Genomic DNA, 19,463 nt, shown 5'->3' on the forward strand with positions numbered 1-19,463 from the left:
TGTTTACCACAATAAAAGAACTTTCTTACAGTCTGATAAAATTTACTATGAGACAATCATCACAAAATCTGAGCTCTGCTCTTGCAAGGGCCTTATTGCATTAATATTAGGTGTGCAGGTCTTCATTTTCACCCACAATCAGATCTCTCTCATTTGATAGTGTTCCCAGTTGCATTTTGAGTACATATTCCTTCCATGCTGAATTTCCTGGTACTCATTTTGTCTCAGCTCAAATTAAAAGGAAACAGAGTCTTACAATCTGTTCTTCATCTCCTCTGGAGACTTCCGGTGCAGCTCACGGTACGAGTCTTCAAACACGTGGTCCCTGCGAACATGGACAGCCATGTCTTCTTTACGCAATCCCTCATCTAAACGCTCCAGCTCCTGTCTGAAGTACCTGTAAACAGAGTATAAGTTTAGTACATTAACTCTGAACTTGAGATTGATAGCGTGAGGTGGTTTGCGCTTGATCATGAAGATCCTTGGATTCAATTCAATGCTAGGCCAAAGAAGTAGCACTGGCTTGTGCCAAGCAAATTAACACTTGTTCCTCCAATGCACATGGCAGCCCACAAGGCTGAATCTAACATTGCTCTCGTTACTACCTACTTGCGTTTAACATCGAAATCCAGAACCCGAATGTAGTCAACAAGGACAGCAAAGGGCCCATCAGCCAGATGAGTTGTGGATTGACGAAGGATTTGGTTAAGCACAGTGCGATGAGTCTCTGGTGAGGAGAAAGGAGGCATATTTTAAGTACCGGAGACTATTAGAGACACTTGAGGATTTCCCCATGTCACAGCAGCCTGTGATCAAACACTTAGTCATCATAACCAATACATCTGTCCTTAGCTCCAGCTTTGGAATCCAAGTCTGTAGGTGTTCCCACAGCCCTTGTTTTAGGACAACTAGCCTGGGAGTAAATTATCCTTCAATTAAAGATTCAATTTACCATGTAATCTACATACGCTGAGAGTTATAACAGTCATCTGAGCATTCACAAAAGAATTCCAAACCTGAAGCTTTGAGTAAAAAGAAGTCGAGCAAACTTACCTGCAAATCGGAGGAATTTCTGTGTGTCATGAGGCAAACTGGAGGAAATATGCATGGATGATGGCTCTCGTGAGAAGAATGGATCGAGAGAGGACGGTGTGGCAGGGGTCAGGGGTGCTGGAGAAAGAGGAGGGGGCTCATCCTTTATGTGGGAGAGCTGACTTTCCCGAGTATCCCTCACTGCTGGTTTGCTTTCCCGCTCTGTTGCATGGACAAGAAAGAATGCTTCAACCGCAGGCTGCAACACTGAAGAGAAGAGAAAACAATTACTACTCAAACTCTGGCAAACAAAAGACAAATTACTTGCCTGCGATAAGGTTATGTGTAACTGATGCATACATTCCTCACACATATTCCTCACCTTATGAATCTACCTTGGGTGAAGTCAGGCTCAGAAACAGCGATCAGGTGGTGATGTATGGGTCAGAGTCTGGACAATCACTGCTCTTCAGCAGTCTTGAGTCAGACAGGATGTAATATCCAAATTTACTCAAAGCCACCAGTGCCATTTCACCTCAATTCCACCCTTTGTCCTTATGCACACCATTAGGAACGGCGGAAATGTCAGTCAAAAAAACAAACAAAAAAGAAAATCCAATTGCGGACTGATTTTGTGAGGTAGGAGGGTGAGCGATCAAGAATATGTTGGACAAATCATCATATCCATTAGAAGAACAAATTACTTACCCATGGTAATGTTCTTCTACTGGCTGTACCTCCCACAGATTCATCATCATTGTTATACCAATATCCTGCATGCAGCTTCGAAAACCTATCGACTGCAGAGGGTGCTGTGCGTCGTCGAGGTACATCGGCGGCTTCCATGCCTGCACTTGGCTGTGACGCGGACTTTGGTATAAATAGCAAGCACTGCGCCTGTTGCCTCAGTTCAAGTTTTTCTCCTCTTCTTGCACAGCTGCCTTGAGGATTAAAAAAAAAACACATGGCATTGAAATAGAGGAAGGTCTAATTCAGCATATTTCACTCACAGTAAGAGGGGTAGGCTGGAAGGGCGATGAGGAATCTGTGGGAGGAACAACCAATAGAAAGAACATTACCAGGGGTAAGTAATTGTTTCCTTCGAATGGATTGTGTCCGCCCACAGATTCTTCATCTTTGATAAGACTCCCATAGCAGTTTGTAAATGGAGGTGGGACAAACACATTTTGTTATTGGTTTATGTTGAGAAGAACAGCTTTCCCAAATCTAGCGTTCCAGACAGTAATGCTCTAAGATGGTGTGCAATGAAGATCAGGTTGTGGCATTACATATATCTCATGCACCGGTACACCTCTTTGTAGGGCTGAAGTAGTTGCCACCCCTCTGGTGGAATGTGCCCTTAAATCATCAGGGACATCCTTCCCAGCCAAGGAATAGCATTCTGAAACTGCACAGAATGACCCATCATGTCAAAGTCTGTTCACAGCGAACCCTCAAAACAGCTGTCTCTTTTGAAAATATGGTGAAGGGAGGTTTGCAGAATGCCTGAAGCTCACCCACTCTGCGGGTAGAAACGATAGTCAGCAGAAAAGCAGTTTTTAGAGTCAATAAAATAAGCAGACAGGAATGAAGAGGCTCAAATGGAGCTCCCATTAGAAACTTTAAGACCAAGTTAAGATCCCATTTCGGAACTATTAAAGGTACTGGAGGAAAGATGTTGGTCAGTCCCTTGAGGAACTGTACAACATTAGGGACCTTAAACCCTTAACTGCCGGGCTATTATACATGTCTATGCAAATAGGATGAGCATACACATCCTAAGCACTTAACAGGTTAAAGTAGGAGCCCTGTGCTGGCGTGCGCTTGAAAACAGATTACTTTGCTAGGTAAACTTTGGCAGTAGACACCTGTAGCCCTTGGTGAGCCAGGTGTAACAGAAAAGACAATATATTAGGGTGTCACAATTGAAAGGATCAATATCTTTAGGTCTACACAAGCTGCAAAATGTGTTCCAAAGGCAGCAGTATAGGGCTTTTGTTGCTGGCCTCTGAGATGAAAGCAAAATCTCCATAAAATCTTCAGGAAGGTCCAAATCATTGCATCTTAACCCCTCAGGTTCAGAGTTCTGATTTCTGGGTGAAAAATATGTCCTTTCCATTGAGAGAGCAGGTCTGCTCCCTGGAGAAGGCTGAGTGGAGGGCAAATGGACATGTCCCGAAGTTCTGGGTACCACATCCTCCTGGCCCAAATCAGAGCAATCAGCATCATAGGCTTTCCTGAACTTCAACCTCCTTATTACATGAGGAATGACGGGGACTGGAGGGAATGCATATAGGAGTGGAAAATCCCAGTTCAACACAAACGCATCTGCTAATGCTCCTCTGAGGAAATGCTCGGGAGAAAAATAGGCCGCATTTCTTGTTGATACTGGTCGCCAACAGATACACTTGAGGGGTTTCCCCCAAAGGGTGAAGATCTCTAGAAGGACTTCCTGAGCTAACTCGTACTCGTGGGAGACTGCTCTGCCTGCTCAGAGCGTCAGTCGTCAAATTCTCTACACCGGCTAGGTGAATGGCAGACAGAGACACTCCTCCTTTATGTGCCCAAACCCAGAGCTGCATTGCCTCTCTGCAAACTGATAGTGACCTTAACAACTTTTCTCTTGTTGAGGTAATGCATAGCCACTGTGCTGTTCATTATCATGACGTTCGTCTCCCATACAAAAAGCAGAAAGGACATTAGCCGTAGTCGGATTACCCTCAGCTTCAAAAGGTGTATGTGTAGTTTGGATTTCGATGGAGACATGCAAGCTCCCCATCCCGTGAGGGAGGAGTCCGTGACTATGGTCTTCTTCCGCCAAGGTTGCCAAAAATGTTTGTTCCCCTATCATCACATTCTCCTTGTAGGCCGACCACAGGCGATCCTGTGCGGCATTGCTCAGGCCCTGAAGAAGGTCCCTCATCCTGTCGGAGAACTGTAACCATTGGGATCCGAAGGCCCACTGGTGGCCCTCTGGCACCAGGAAAATGCAGGATTCTGCTGCAGAGAAACCTCAAAAAATTGAAGGCCCATAGATATTGGACATTTTGAAACATTTCCACCAGATGCAAAAAATGCTGTGCCCCGCAAAGCTTTCCCTGATGAAGAGTCCAGGATGGCTCCAATGAATTGGAGCTTTTGGGAAGGTATAACCTGAGAATTCTTGAAGTTGAGGGAGAACCTCAGTTTGTGAAGGGAGTGGCAGGTGCTGTACAGATGGTCCAGAGCTTGTTTGCGAGAACAAGCTCTGATTAGCCAATCGTCTAGGTAGGGAAATATATGAATACCTCTCGTTCTTAAATCTGTTGCCACCACCACCATCAATTTGGTGAGGACCCTCTGGCAGAGGCGAGCACGAAAGGCAGTACCCGAAACAAATTGAGAACTGCCAATGCGAACCTCAGGTAATTGCTGTTCTTGCGATGTACAGGCACATTAAAGTAAGCATCCTGAAGATAAAGGGTCTCCATTCAATCCTGGAGCTGAAGGGCCTGGAGAATCTGAAATAGTGACAATCTTGAATCTGTCCTTTGAGGAACTTGTTCAAGGTTTCAGGTCCAAGATCGGTCGCAGTCCTCCGTGTTTCTTGGGAACCAGAAAATAGGTGGAGTACCAACTGTGGTTTTGCTCTGCTGCAGGCACACCTTCCACGGCATCCATCTCCAGCAGGGAAATTATCTCTTGCAGAAGGAGCAGGCCTGGATCCCAAAGAGATTGCTCGGGGGATAATCTGGAGGTCTATTCAAGAATGGAAGGCAGTACCCTTGGGCTACTGTCTGCAGCACCCAAGCATCCGAAGTAACGCTTCACCATTCTTCGAGATGCTGGGTAAATCTGCCTCCCACTTCAGACTTGTGAGTAAAGAACAGAGCGGTTTTGAAGTAGTGGGTGCAGCGGATGGCAAATAGGCAGAAACTGCTTGGGTAGCTCTACCTCCATGACTTGTGCTCCACGAGGAAGTCTTCTTTGGCCTGTCTGGGCAATCTGGCTTCTGGTACTTCCGACCAGAGGAATAAAAGCAAAAGGTGCGGCTTCTCCAACTTTGAGACGAGACGGTGGCTTGCTTTGCTGAGGCTGGCAGATTGCTGCCCCTAAAGATTTAGCAGCCACCTTGCAGTTTATCAAGACTCTTGTCCGCCTTAGTGCCAAAAAGGTGAGGCCCATCAAATGTCATGTCTAAAAGCCTGGATTGCACATCTGGGGCAAATCTCCGACTTGTACTGCCACAAAAATCTTCTTGCGACTCTTCTAGCCGCTATGCAACAACCCACAAAATCAGATGCATCCAAACCGGATTGTAGCGATTGGCACGCTGCTTTTTTGCCATCCTGGATGATATTCAGGAAACCTCTCATTTCCCCTTTGGGATATTTTCAGCAGCTTGGGCTATAACATCCCGCAAGGTGTGGGTGTACTTTGCCAACGCACATGAGGCATTTATGGCCTTCAGTGCCATAGTCCCAAACTGAGAATACTCTCTTCCCTAAGACATCAAACTTTTTGTTATTCCTGTAAGAAGGGTAGGCGGCTGGCTTTGAAACAGATGTAGCTGCTTGCACTACCAGACTTTCCTGGGTAGGGTGTCTAGTGAGGAATTATGGGTCAATAGAAAATAGTCTATATTTTTTAACCAATCTCTATTGACAGCTGCTGTGGTGTCTAGTTTCTGCCAATGTTCTAGGATTTCGTTCCTCAAAGCTGAGTGGAATGGCAAAACAGGTTCCTGGGGCGGGGTTCTGGGGTGGATGTTAACTTGCCCAGGATCTCTGTCAGATCATCCTGTTCTATGCCCTTTGCAGGACATCTCCAAACCTGAGCATTCTGTCACTTTGTCATGACAGACCTGTAAGCACCACTAGAATGGCCAGCTGAGTCTGTAGTGTCAAATTCTACATCTGGAGAAGTGTCAAGACCACTAGTGTCTTTCACTCAGCCAAAACCTGTAACCTGGAGTCCTCAGAGATTAGTTCCTCTAGTGTACACTATGTTTGCTATATTTTAAACCAAAAGGAAGATCATCCTGTTCCTCTTTCTCCTCAAAAATTGATGGCATATACTTAGTCTTTTTTAGACAACGGCTTAAAAGCCGTCGATGGGTGAGAGTAAGATGTTGATGGGTGAGAGTAAGATGTTGATGGCTCCGATGCCTAGTCCTTTGACAGACTAGAAGGAAGAGGAGGTAGTGGCTTAGATTTTTTTGTGCGCTGACAAACGGTTGATGCCACTCGAGGCGGCTTCTCCTACAAACTACCCAGGCTCTTAGGCAGCGAGAAGTAGTATTAGACTCCTCCCTGTTGGCCTTATGAGGCGCAATGGGGTCAGAAGCTTTCTTTGGTTCTTTCGAGGGACCGGGTGGGCTGCCTTCGAAAACACTTCCATCATCTACAGATGGAATTCCTGCCAATCTGCTTTAGAGTCAGATTTAATCAGAAAACCCACCCTTTTCCTGTGGGGCCAGGAGTCTGGGGCCTCTTCGATTATCTTTCGAGAAGAGGACAATGAAGAGTGCTGTGAATCGCTCCTGTACCGCTTCTTTGATCTCTGAGATCTGTCCGTCAAACTCTTTTCTTTAGATGATCTCCTTTTCGAAGGAGTGGATGAAGGAGATATAGATAACGACCAACCTCTGGTGGAGTTTTGCCCTCCTCTCCTTCAAGGCATTGCTGGTCATGGATTGGCGCGACCCCCAATCTTTGACCTTGTGTTCCACCACAAGGCACTAGAAGCATATTCTGTGCGCATCTTTGTCACAGTACGCACACCTCTTAAAACCTGTTTTTGGAATAGACCTACTCGAAAAATGTAAACCACACAATAGAAAAATCACTGAGGCGAGTGGACCGTTCGAGGAGTGCTGTGCATGCAGAAAAACTGAGGAAATGGGCACAGTGCGTGCTATTTATACCACTGTCACCTCCGAGTGCAGGGATGAAAGGCGCAGAGGGACCTTGACTAGATGACGCACAGCGCCCTTTGGTGCCCAAATGTTTCAGGAGCTGCAGGCAGGTTATCAGTATAGCAAAAATGAGGCATCTGTGGGAGGACACAATCCATTAGAAAGAACATTACCACTGATTATTTGTTCTGCTAATGGATACGTTTTCCACAAATTGCTCATCTTATAAAAGACTATCCAAGCCACATCTGAAAACTGAAGTGGGAGCAGTCCGAATCTTGAAGAACCAAGACATTTTGGAGTACCAATTTTGTCTTTCCCAGCCAGGGAGTCTAAGTGGGAATGTTCAGTAAAGGGATGCAATGAAGGACAAGTGGCTGCCTCTAAGAATGTCCCTCTAAGTACACCCCCACTGGAAGGCAGACATTGCAGCCTGCCCATTAATATGCAGGCAATCCTTCTGGCATTCCCTAGTAAACCAGTTCATAAGCGGTTAAGCTAGAATTCCTATTTTGGGAACTTTGGACCACTTTTTGGGGCCCCTCAAATTGTTGCAAACCCCCTCTTTTGGTCTGGATATCTTTTTGGTGGCCAGGTGGACATCCTGAAATCCCTCTGCCATTCCATCCCTTTTGACTTAATATGAAGGTACATGGTATTGGGTCGACCTACAGTGCCCAGTACCAAGAGCAAGTCTCGGGATACCCATTGCAGCTATACATTCGTTTTGCCTTCACCAAGGGTAAAAGCCAGTTACCGGATTGACAGCCCAATGAACCTTTTTGGTAGCCATTGGAATACCATTTTTATTTAAATCCTTGTATCCGTCATTGGTGTTTCAGGGCTTTCCTTTGTCTAGGTGACAGTAAGTAGGCTCAAAATGGCCGTACAGACCATGTGGCTCTTGGTGAGCACAGCATGGCAGCCTCCATATTGGTCCCAACTGGTTTTGGCAAGTATAGGTCCCTGGATTATCCCTTTCACTTCCTGTGGGGGCAGCATATGTTCAGTGGCTGTCTGACTTACCAACCAGTATGGTTGGTCACCTGAGCTTTAGCCCCAGCCTCATTTAACTGACTCATATTGCTACTTAGGGGTGCAATGATCAAGTAACTGCAACACAACTGATTTTTAAGCGACTTCAAGTTCACAGACGATTGTCTGTGCACTTGGAGTCACTTAAAAAAAAATAGTTACGTTCAGGCCTTAATGGCTTGATGAGATTTTATTATACAAGTACAGTGGTTTTGTCCTTGGTTAATGTATTCAGCCTCTTGAAGTAAAGATGCACTCCTCTGTCTTGTATAGTAGCAAGATTTGAGAGGAGTGTGAATAGCTCGTTCCTGAATCATATTTTACATATTTACCTGAGGAAGCTGTTGGGCTTGAGCCCCGAGTGCCCCAAGTCTTGCCCTAACCCATGAATTGGGGACCTCAAGTATAGTATAGGATTATAGGCTGAATTCAGATTTGTGGAATGCCACAGGAAATTACATTCAAATCCCTCTGAAAATTAGGAACGTAATGGAAGAACTAGCAATAATTCTTCTTGCAATATTTATCCATGGTATAAGAAATGCTACATGTTATGCAGAAAGTGGGCCCTAGATATAAAGCATCTCAAGGGGGAGTTTGATCACTAGGCAACATTTAAAAATGAAAGTAAGAAAGCTTGAACTCGACCAAGTCATTTATAGTATGACAAACCTTTGCTTGCTGAGACATTTAATGATGGCACCTTGTACCCACAATGATAAAGTGTTGGCAAGCTCTATTCGGTTACCTATTCAAAGACGTATTCTGGCTATGGTAAGATTAAATGTTTTGCCATTAAGGGGTCAGATGATGAAGACCGTATTGTAGCTGCGGCAGCAGTGTGATCAAGGATCTACCTCACTTTTTGCTTATTTGTACACAATTATTAGATTTAAGAAGGCAGTGGTTCAGAAAGCATTCTAATGCAATAATAGGTCAATTTGGGGTGCAACTGTTTTTGTCTTGTGTTGATGCAAATTTTACAATTGATTTAAGAAAGCCTGTCTCTGCCTCTTTTAAACATTTGGAAAGAAAACTTTAACTAAGTTTTACTAGCAGGGCTATTTTTCAGGTGCCTTTAGCACATTTTAAAACAATTGTAATAGTACTTGTTTTAATGTGTCTCTATTTGAGTATGTTAGATCAGAGTTTATTTTGTAAATGGACCAAGCCAAAATAAAGTATTACTTACTCATAGCGATTGACTGGCTGGACTTTGCACAGCCCTCTTTTGGAGGGATATTTAAGTTCTGCCCTGTCCCGACCTCTCACTCTTGGTTTTACGTTCTGCAACGAGGAAGGTTTTCACCATGATACATGCTGTTTTTGACTATTTTAAACCTTACCTGAGCATAACGGCCAGGGCCAGTGATTTGATTTGAGTATATCCCAGTTTGGGGTTTGTTTTGTCTAAGGAGGTCCAAACCCTGAAGTCTCCCTCAGTCTCCCACCTGAACTGGGCTTTAGACTGAAAACTGTATTTTACTCCATAATCAATCACTGTCCTTTGGGTCATACTGTCCCTATCCAATTACAGTCATCTCCCTAAGCTCAACCCTGAGTGGCCATCTTCAGATTTGGTAGCTCATGTAAACTGGTAGTATGAATCAAGAAGAGTCACACAGGTGAAGCAGGGAGGGTACGCATGTGAATCCATGATGGAGAACAGGTGTTACAGCCAAGTAACTTGTTCCTTCCCCAGTATGGGGTCTGGCATGGATTCACATGCTCATGAATACGATTACACAGCAGTATAAATGCACAACCATTGGAGGTGGCAAGGCTCAACAGAAGCAATACACTAAAACCTGCAACGGACTCGCCTCAAGCAAACAGGTTGAGCAGCACCGTTTGACCGACCCAGGACTCCTCCCTGGAATCCCGGATGACCCAGTAGAATCTTGTGAAGGTGTGCGTAGAACTCCACGTAGTAGTCCTGCAGATGTCGAGCAGAGGCACACCAGAGAGAAACGCTGCAGTCACTGCAATGGCTCTGGTGAAAGGGCCACTGGATATGGACACAGACAGGGCCTTCCTGTGATTCACAGGCCTAAAGTTCACAAAGAGTTGAGATGTCTTCCAAAAATCCTTTGTAAGTGCCACATAGAACTTCAAGGCACGAGCAACATCCAGTGAATGTAACGCACTCTCAGAGGGCGACAAAGGATTCGGGAAGAAGATTGGTAGAAACAAAGGCTTGTTGAGATGGGACTCAGAAGGAACCTTTGGGATAAAGGTGGGGTGGATCCACAGCACCAGCCTCTTAGAATGAACAGAAAAATGCTTCAATCTCCCCGACAGTCCTTGCAGAAGTGATGGCCACTAGGAAAGCAGTCTTCCACGAGAGGAACTTCAGGAGGGTCTGATGCAAAGGTTCAAAACGATACCCCATCAGCTTAGTCATCACAATGTTGAGCTCCCATGCCAGAGCAGGAGCCTTCACTGGTGGAAAGTCCTGAAGAGGCCCTTGACGAGCCTGTGTGACCACAGGGAGGGCTTGCCCGTTGTATGGATGTACCTGGAAACGGCAGCCAAGTGCACCTTGATGGAGGCTTGAGCCAGCCCAGTCTTGGCCAACGAAAGCAGGTACAGAAGAAGCTGCGGGGCTGAGATGCACAGAGGCGTAATCTTCTGGGTCCTGCACCACACTGAAGTGCTTCCGCTTGTGACTGTAGCATGACAGCATAGTGGACGCCCTGGCCAGGATCTTGTATTCCAGTGGAAGAGCGTATTGCCCAAACTCTGGGGCTGCAGGGGCCGGGTCGTGAGGCTCAGCGACGCTGTGTCATGCAGCATCGTTCAGACTTCTCAGGCGAGAAGTGGGAGGTAGCCGGATGGACGAAACCACCGACAGACGGAGCGGGTCCGGGTACCAGATCTGCCGGGGCCACGCTGTAGCAATGAGGATCACCCTGCAATCACAACGTCCAAGTGTGTTGATCAAATGTAGCAGGAATGGAATCGGAGGGAAGGCGTGCAGGGAGAACCCCTCCCACAGGAACGAGAAGGCATCCCCCAGGCTCCTCAGCAGAGGGAACCTGCTGGCGATCCTCTGGAACTTGGAGTTGGCCACTGTCGCGAAGAGATCGATCTGGGGGAGCTCCCACTCACTGAAGAGACTATATACTTGCATTTGCTGAATCTCCCATCCGTGGCAGGACCGCAGCTCCCTGCTGAGCGAGTTTACGATGATGTTCTTGATGCCTGCCAGGTGAAAGGGTACAAGGAACATGCCCTGAAGAATGAACAAGCGCCACAGGTCCTGGGTCTCCCGGGAAAGTGCAGGAGAGCGCATCCCGCCCTGCTTCCGGATGTAGAACATGGCGGTGTTGTCTGTGAAGATGCGCAGCACCTCCTCCTTCAGCTGAGGTAGGAACGACTTGACGGGCCAGAAGACTGCCAGGAGTTCCAGGACATTGATGTGGAAGTCCTTTTCTTCCAGGAGCCACTTTCCCTTGGCATGGAACTGTCCAGTGTGGGGCCCCCCCCCATCTCTTCAGGGGGGCATCTATGGTGACAGTGGCCATGAATTAAGTTATCTGGAAAGGAGCCCCTTTTGTGAGATGTGGGAGTGATCCCCACTATCGTAGAGCTAATTGGAACTCCTGGTTGAGGATAACCTTGTCTGTCCAAGTGCCAATGATCCGCATCCACTGTCGTTAGTTGAATGGTTTTACTAAGCCTGTCCTGAGACAGTACAAGACTCTACTCTTAGTAATAGGCTGTACCACCCGAGCATATGGTAGCGTATACAGAGCAGTCAGGCTTATCTTAGGAGGGAGAGAAGGGCTGTAGAATCAGTACAAATAAACTTTAGTACACACATGGTCCAAAAAAACACTGAAACACTATGTATTGTACAAATAAAGGGTTTATTTAAATACAAGTACCAAGGTAAATCTTGGGCAAATATGTACCATCACAGTTCATATAAACACATTATAAAAACACAACACTATGCTTTAAAGTACACAGATCAAAGCATAGACCTTATTTAGAAAACGAACATTATTTCTAGGCAATTCAGACCTTACTAAACAGATTTAGAATAGGGCACACCTATTCATGGGGAGCAAAATCCATTAGTTCCTTTTCTGTAATTCAAGGTTAGTAGACACGGTCAGTTATGCACTGACACTCAGTTAAGGAATCACATAATCAACCAGCCCTGTTACCAGGATACCTTTCTGAACGGTGGAACACTGATTCAAGACCAGTATACCAATAACTACATTTATGATAACACTGTTATACTGGGCAAGTGAGATCTTTTGGTGTAATATACAATTACAGTTGCTTTTCAGCTCAGTGGAACCCAGTCATAAGATAAGCAAGAACTCTTTACACTAATTTAGGACGTACCAAGCAGACCAAGGTCAGCTACACATAAAGAATACTAAGAAATGCACAGCTATGCGAGGCAGGTAAAACCTAATGTTGTCATATACTATTACAGTTGCTTTTCAGATGAGTGGAACACAGACTGAGGTAAGAAATAACTCAGTAACCTATTTTAGGGTGGCATAACCCAAGGTAAGTAAAACCTACATACTTTTTAAAGGAGCTATCAGCAACTTAAAGGTATGTATAGACCCAAAACATTTAGCATCTGTATAAAACAGACCATGGAAAGCAAAACCCAATGTTACACTTTATGAATGACAATGTTTTTCTAGGTAGGTAAAACCTAAGGCAGACTTATTCTAAACACGCTATACAGCAGGTTAGGGGAAGCAAGACCCATTTGGGAAACTTATACACCTATTCTCTGAAATATAGTTAGTTAAGCCAACAGCATTACCTTTGGGAAAGAGGCATAACCAATTCACAGGTGAGTAAATTAACATTATATATACTTTTCAGAATGGCACAAAACACATTCAAGGTAAGTAATAACTTTTCTAACTGCTCACTCTCAGAGTTATAGTTACCAACAAACTCTTTCACAAGTAAGTACTTTTCAAGCACTTGTTACACTTTCAAGTCAGAATCCTTTACTTATCCAGTCCTTCCCTATTCTATGGAATGAGTTCACACAGAGGCAGAAGCGAGACCCTAGTTGTCTAGGTGCCAGCTGTCGGCAGGGTGAGATAGGGTTCCGTTACAGGCAAAAATAGCTCAGAGTTAGTTAAGGTCCAGGGATGTCTGAGAAAACACCCTAGGAGGATTCCAACTGTGCACCTGGGTGAACTGTAGGAGAGGACTCCCAATCACAGAAACCCCCAGAGCTTTACAGAAATCACACAGGCTTAAGGTAAGTTAATACCCTAGCCAATACAGTACCACAGCACAGAAGAAGAGTTGCATCAGGAAGACTTGAGGACCTGCTGCCAAATACCCGGTCAATAGATTCATTTGTCATGAAGACGGAAGGCACGGTTTTGAAAGGGAATTTATATCAGGGATCAAGGGACCAGGTGCGAGTTTCGTCGTGGCTGGATGTGGCTCTGTGGTTTTGGCACCCTCTTCAGGAGCCAGAAGAAGACTGAATATCCCTGGTTGGATTTTCGTCGTTTGCAAGGTCCAGCACTCTGATGAGGGGACTTTTAAGAACTCCGGTCGTGTCTCTGGAGTTCCAGCAGGATGCCACCAAAGTTTCAGCTCGATTCGAAATTTGGAAGACTCTGCATGGCACAATGGCTCGAGGTCCCAGGGTATTGCAGCCCCCCCCAAGGTCGCAGCATGACGCGGGATGGCTCAAAATGCAGGTCTTCTTGAGTCCAGTGGATCTCACCAGGCTCTGGGTCGGGGGTCGTCCGTTCTGGGATCCGCAGGTCGATTGGAAGGAAGAGTTACAGTAGGCCCCCGTTACACAGCACGCTCTCCGGTCACTGGAAATAGCTACAGCCTTGGTTTCTACCTCTTCGGTGTCAGCTCCTGTGGACAACTTGTCAGCAGCTTCAAGGTTCAGAGTTTTTATCAGGAACTTCAGCACAACCTCTGCATTCTCTCCCTGCATTTTACAGAAAGGGGCAGTCTGAACAGCCAGCCCCCCACTGGGGTGGGCAAGGTGGAAGACAAAGGGCTGCAGAGTTATGGACTCCATCCTTGCTTCCTGCCTTTCCAGACACTCTGGAGTCTGGGCGGGGAATCCAAAGGATTCTCGCAGAAGACAAAACAGCCACCAAGGTTGTTCCCAGATAGAATGGCAGGGGAAGACCTCAAACAGCAAGCACACAAATGGTGAAAAAGGTTTAAGTTACTTACCTGTAAGTATTGTTCTCCAGCATGGGTCTGGCATGGATTCACATGCTCATGAATATTATTAAAAGAAAACAGTTCAACTTCCACGTTAAAACTGTATTTCTCCTCTAAACCAATCATTGTACTCTGGGCCATACTACCCCCATCGAATGACAGCCTTCTCCATAAGCTCCACCCCTGGTGGCCATCTTCAGATTTGGTAAGCATGTAAAGTGGTAGTATGAACCTAGAAAAGCCACAGAGGGGAAGGCAGGAGGGTTTGTATGTGAATCCATGCCAGACCCATGCCTGAGAACAATAGTTACATTTAAGTAACCTAAACCATCTCCAGCATGGGGTCTGGCATGGAGTCACATGGTCATGATAACTATTACACAGCAGTACATATACACAACCACGGGAGGTGGCACGCTCAACAGAAGCAATAACACTCACCGCTGAAACAGACTCGCCTCAAACAAAATGGTTGCATGCACCACTTGGCCAACTCGGGACTCCTCCCTGGAATCCCTGCTGATGCAGTGGAACCTCATGAAGGTGTGCGTGGACCTCCACGTAGCAGCCCTGCAGTGTCAAGCCGAAACACTGTTGCTGCAATGGCTCTGGCTGAGTGGGCTCTCGGCCGGCCTGGCAGCTGCCTGCTCGCCAGTCAATGACAGTGCATGATGTAGCCAGAGTATCACCTGGAGATGCAAGCCTTCGATAAGGCCTTTAGGTGATTTACAGGTCTCAAGATGACGACTGTTAGGGAGAATTCTCTGTTTAGGCTGAATTTCCTAACCTAGTGAGTCCCCCAGCAGCTTTGCTGGATTTTTGGGGTTTACTTTTTTTCTCCTGCCAAGAGTGAGACTCTTTTACCCTCACTCTTGGACATGATTTGAGTGTATTCCTTTGACTCTAGATGTGTTTAATGGGCTATGGGGTCTTTTACTCCATAGGGTTTCATGTGTTTTTGTGATGTGTGTTACACAGCACCCTCAGTGCAATAACACAGGGGTGTCATAGTGACCCCCCAGTATAGACTCCATACCCTGGGACTGACTACTGTCTCCCAGGGCATGTAAAGTCACCATTGACTTTACTAGTCTTCAATTATGAACAGAACCAGTACAAACCATCATATTGTGGACGTACTGGCTGGGGCAATTCGATTGCCCCGGGGTCTGTTAGTCGAGGGGACATGTCTCCGTCACCCCTGATCGAGTTTTGGCTGGTGGCAGTGGATACTACTTTTTATATTCAACCGCAAATATTTCTCTATGCGATTTTCCCATTGTTCGAGGCTACTATATTTATTTAATTACGATAGCCTCGAACATACCGCCGGTTTATTTATTTATTAATTCTCCGGTTGGTATTTTTTGCCAAAACTCGGTTCTAAAATGGCATTTGTGTTCTCGTCTGTGACTCCAACCCGAGCCCTTTGTTCGACTTTTTGGCGGGCTTCTCCACAGAAGCCCTCCAAAGTGGTGCCACTCTGTCTGGGGTACTTAGGAGGGGTGGAGGGGGATTTAGGCACCCTGGACTAAGTTGCCTAGGCAACTCAAGTCGCACTCCATCCTGATTGGCCCAAGTGGTGAGCCGGCCGGCTCACCACTTAGCATGTTTGAGTGACAGCTAGGCTGAGTGAATGGGGGTTTTATGCATAAAAGCAGGGCTTTGGGGACTGGAACTTCAGAAGTCGCCACAGGACCTAAGAATCCGATGAGGGAGAAGCTGAGCCGACCTACCACGACGACACCACCGGTGGAGTCCTGCTGGACTTTCTCACCACTTTTCCCAACGACAGAGGAGATCTCCCGCCGGAGAGTCTTCTTCCTTTGACTGGTGGGGATAACCAGTTTCACCGTCTTTTCGCCTTCCCGACGCATCTCGTGGCCGCCTTGCCTGTGCCAAGCACCCCGGCAACCGGAATACCACATTTTACCACGACCACGAAATAAAGGGTAATACCTTTAACCGGAAAACTCTGCGGCTGGTTTCTTCCCTGGCAGTGCAACGACCTTCATATTTCCTCCAAGTCGAGATCTTCTCTTCCCCTGGACGACGCCGAGACTTGCACCCGCTGGCAGGAACAACTGCCACCGCTGGAGGATCCTTCCCACTTAAGGTACCGTGTTCCGCCTGGCTTCCCTTGCCACCGACTGTACGGGGTAGATTTAGCCCCCGGCTTTTGAACCTGGGTTAGTCTGGGACACCCTGGCTAAACTTTTCTGAGCCTCTCTAAACTCTTTTTGAACTCTCTGCAAGACTTTCAAAGCCTAGTGTAACTGTGTGATCTTGGGCGCATTTGTGCTCTGCTCTCTCCAAGAGTGGGCCCAGCCTATGGACGTTGGCTCACAAGTGACTTTTGCTCTTCTGCCTTGCTAAAAGTGTTCCTAAATCTTAGAGTGGTGTATCTCCACATATTCTGTCTTTTTCCCTCCCTTCTTCATGAACTTATTGAAGTGCCATCTATAGTTAAGCGCTCACCTCTGTCTGGAAATATGTGGTGTTAACTAAGACTTGTCTGATAAGGAATAAGGGTTGTATATATCATAATAGTAACTGTGTTTAGAGTGTTTTACAATAAGAGTGCTGGAGTGTTTCAAACAGTGCGTTTTTAAATAAATAATTATATACTTTGATACCAAAGCTCTGGTCAGTGTTTGCTTGTGCTATTGTGTCTGAGTACCTAATGTGTATACTTTGCATACTGCCTAACTCTTCTTGAGGGAAGTCTGACTGCTCAGCCACAGCTACCAGGTAAATCTGGGTGGTACAGACTGCTACCAAGTGGGTTTACTGCTAACAACTGTAGTCCTAAATCTTTTACAGTGTTCCCAAAGGGAACTGCACAGGTTTCTGCCTAACAACGAACAACTGAGAAGTCTTCAGAAAAGTTTTATTAAGTGTCACGTAGAACTTTAAGGCACAAGCAACGTCCAGCAAATGAAAGGCGCTCTCCGCCATGGACTACTGATTTGGGAAATAGACCGGTAACACCAAAGGCTCGTAGAGGTGGAATTCCAAAAGCACCTTTGGCATGAAGGTGAGGTGTGTACACAGTACCACCCTCGAAGCATGGAAAGACAAATAAGGCGGCTTGCAAGAGAGGGCCTGAATCTACCCAACCCTCCTGGCTGAGGTAATAGCCACGAAGAAAGCTGTCTTCCATAAAATAAACTTGAGCAGGACCTGATGCATAGGTTCGAAAGGCGCTGCCCATGAGCTTATTTAGCACCACGCTGGTGGAGGAGCCTTAACCGGAGGACAAATCCTGAAAAGTCAGTTGAGGAACGCCTTGACGAGTCCTAGACCACAGTGAGGGCCTGCCTGGAGACCTAGTGTTCCTGGATAAGGCAGTGAGATGCACCCTGATAGAGGCATGAGCCAGCCCCACCTTGGCCAAGGAAACGAGTATGGTAACAGTTGACCCAAAGCAGTGTAATCTTCAGAGTCCTGCACCACACAGAGAAGAGTTTCTATTTATGCCTGTAGCACTTCAACGTAGACAAGGCCCTGGCCAGATTGTCCTTACAATCGTCCGGTATAGCATAACCCCACAAACTCTAGGGGTGCAGGAGCCATGCCCTCAGGTTCAGAGACACTGGGTCGTGATGCAGAATTGCTCCTCCCTCTCTGGCAAGATAGCCGGGAATGGTGATAACCTGATGGACAGGGCCACTGATAGACGCAGCAGGTCGGGATGCCAGATTTGTCTCGGCCACGCTGGGGCGACGAGAATCATCCTGCAGTGGCATTGTCAGAGTGTGCATCACATGTAGGAGTGGAAACGGAGGAAACGCGTACAGGAACCGTCCCTCCCACGGGAACGTGTCACCCATGCTCTTTGGCTGCGGGAACCTGACGGCGAACCTCAGGCACTTGGTGTTTGCCTTTGTTGAAGAGATCGATTTGGGGTAGACCCCATTTGTCGAACAGCAGCTTCACCACGTCCTAGCGAACTCCCGCCAGGTGACACAGAACGAGGAACATGCCTTGACGAATGGACCACTGTCACAAGTCCTGTGTGGCGCAGACCGGGCCCACCCTCAACCTCCCTGTTTTCGGATGTAGAACACAGTCGTGGTGTTGTCCGTGAAGATCCTAACCACCTTGTCCTTCAATGACGGCAGAAAAGACTTGAGGGCCCAGAACATGACCCGAAGCTCCAGGACCTTGATGTGTAGGTCCCTTTCCTCTGGTTGCCAGAGGCCTCTGGTGTGCAACTGTCCAGTGTGGGCTCCCCATCCCTCTAGAGCGGCATCTGTGGTGACAGTCTCCTGGTAAGGAGGAACCTGAAACGGAACTGCCTGTACGAGGTACTGCCGAACACCCCACCACTGTAACCAATGCCGGACCTCTTTGTCTAGGGTGATCTTGTCCGTAACGTTCCCCGACACTTGCATCCACCTTGCATCCAGGAACTCCTGGAGCGGTCTCATGCGAAATCTGCAGAGGCTAACGAATATGATGCAGGACAGCATGCCCAGAAATGACTTCAGGGACCGCACTGTCACTCCCTGGGGCGACAAGCGCTGCACCTTGCCTTGTATAGTTTTCATCCTCTCCTCCGAGGGTAACACCAAGCACGTCACCACGATGAGTCACGTGCCCATAAATAGAGCGTCCTGAGATGGCTTCAAGCAAGACTTTTGATAGTTTATGGAGAACCCCAGCTCCGTCAGCAGACGTACGGCTTTGGCCATGTGTTCGCTTGACAGAGATTGCGAGCGGGAACACACCAGCTAGTCGTCCAGGTAGGGGTATACATGGATGCTTTGCAGACAATGTGACACCACTGAGCCCAGGAACTTCGTAAAACACCCTTGGGCCGACTTCAGCCTAAAAAACAGAGCCTTGAACTGTTAGTGCTGACCCTGAACTATGAATCGCAAGAACTTGCAGTGCTTTTGTGAATGGGGATGTGAAAGTAAGCGTCCTCCAAGTTCAACAATGTCAGCAAATCTCCCAGTTCCAGCCGGCCGAGCATGTGCTGCAACGTGACCATCCCACGACATAGACCCAGAATCGGCCTCCAACCCACCCCCCCTGTCTTCTTTTGTACTAGAAAGTATCAGGAATATACTCTGGAGCCGCTGGGGGACAGCTCTATTGCCCCTTTCCCCAACATGGACCGCACCTCCTGCAGAAGCTGTGACCCGTATAGTTCTTGCCGCTGAATCTGAGGGATACAAGGACACCTTTGTTGGAATTCGAAGGTGTGCCCCTGTCCGAGAGCATCCAGCACCCATCTGTCTGTGGTGATCTTTTCCCACGTGCTGACGAAACTCACCAGCCAGCCTCCCACTGG

At 47.0% G+C, this 19,463-nt stretch overlaps 1 protein-coding gene across 5 annotated transcripts in view; it reads right to left on the reverse strand.

Moving 5' to 3' along the window:
- HUWE1 (HECT, UBA and WWE domain containing E3 ubiquitin protein ligase 1) overlaps positions 1-19,463 on the reverse strand; it is a 2,445,223-nt gene that overhangs the window by 115,163 nt on the left and 2,310,597 nt on the right. For all 5 annotated transcript variants that reach the window (XM_069645305.1, XM_069645304.1, XM_069645303.1 and 2 more), the window contains exons 75-77: positions 1,054-1,299; positions 610-727; positions 257-397 (exon numbers count right to left, since the gene is read on the reverse strand). In XM_069645305.1, the coding sequence (XP_069501406.1) occupies positions 257-397; positions 610-727; positions 1,054-1,299 (505 nt within the window). The remainder of the gene's footprint in view (positions 1-256; positions 398-609; positions 728-1,053; positions 1,300-19,463) is intronic.

This window comes from Ambystoma mexicanum, chromosome 2p, assembly GCF_040938575.1.
Source record: "Ambystoma mexicanum isolate Mex_15411 chromosome 2p, UKY_AmexF1_1, whole genome shotgun sequence".
Taxonomy (NCBI): domain Eukaryota; kingdom Metazoa; phylum Chordata; class Amphibia; order Caudata; family Ambystomatidae; genus Ambystoma; species Ambystoma mexicanum.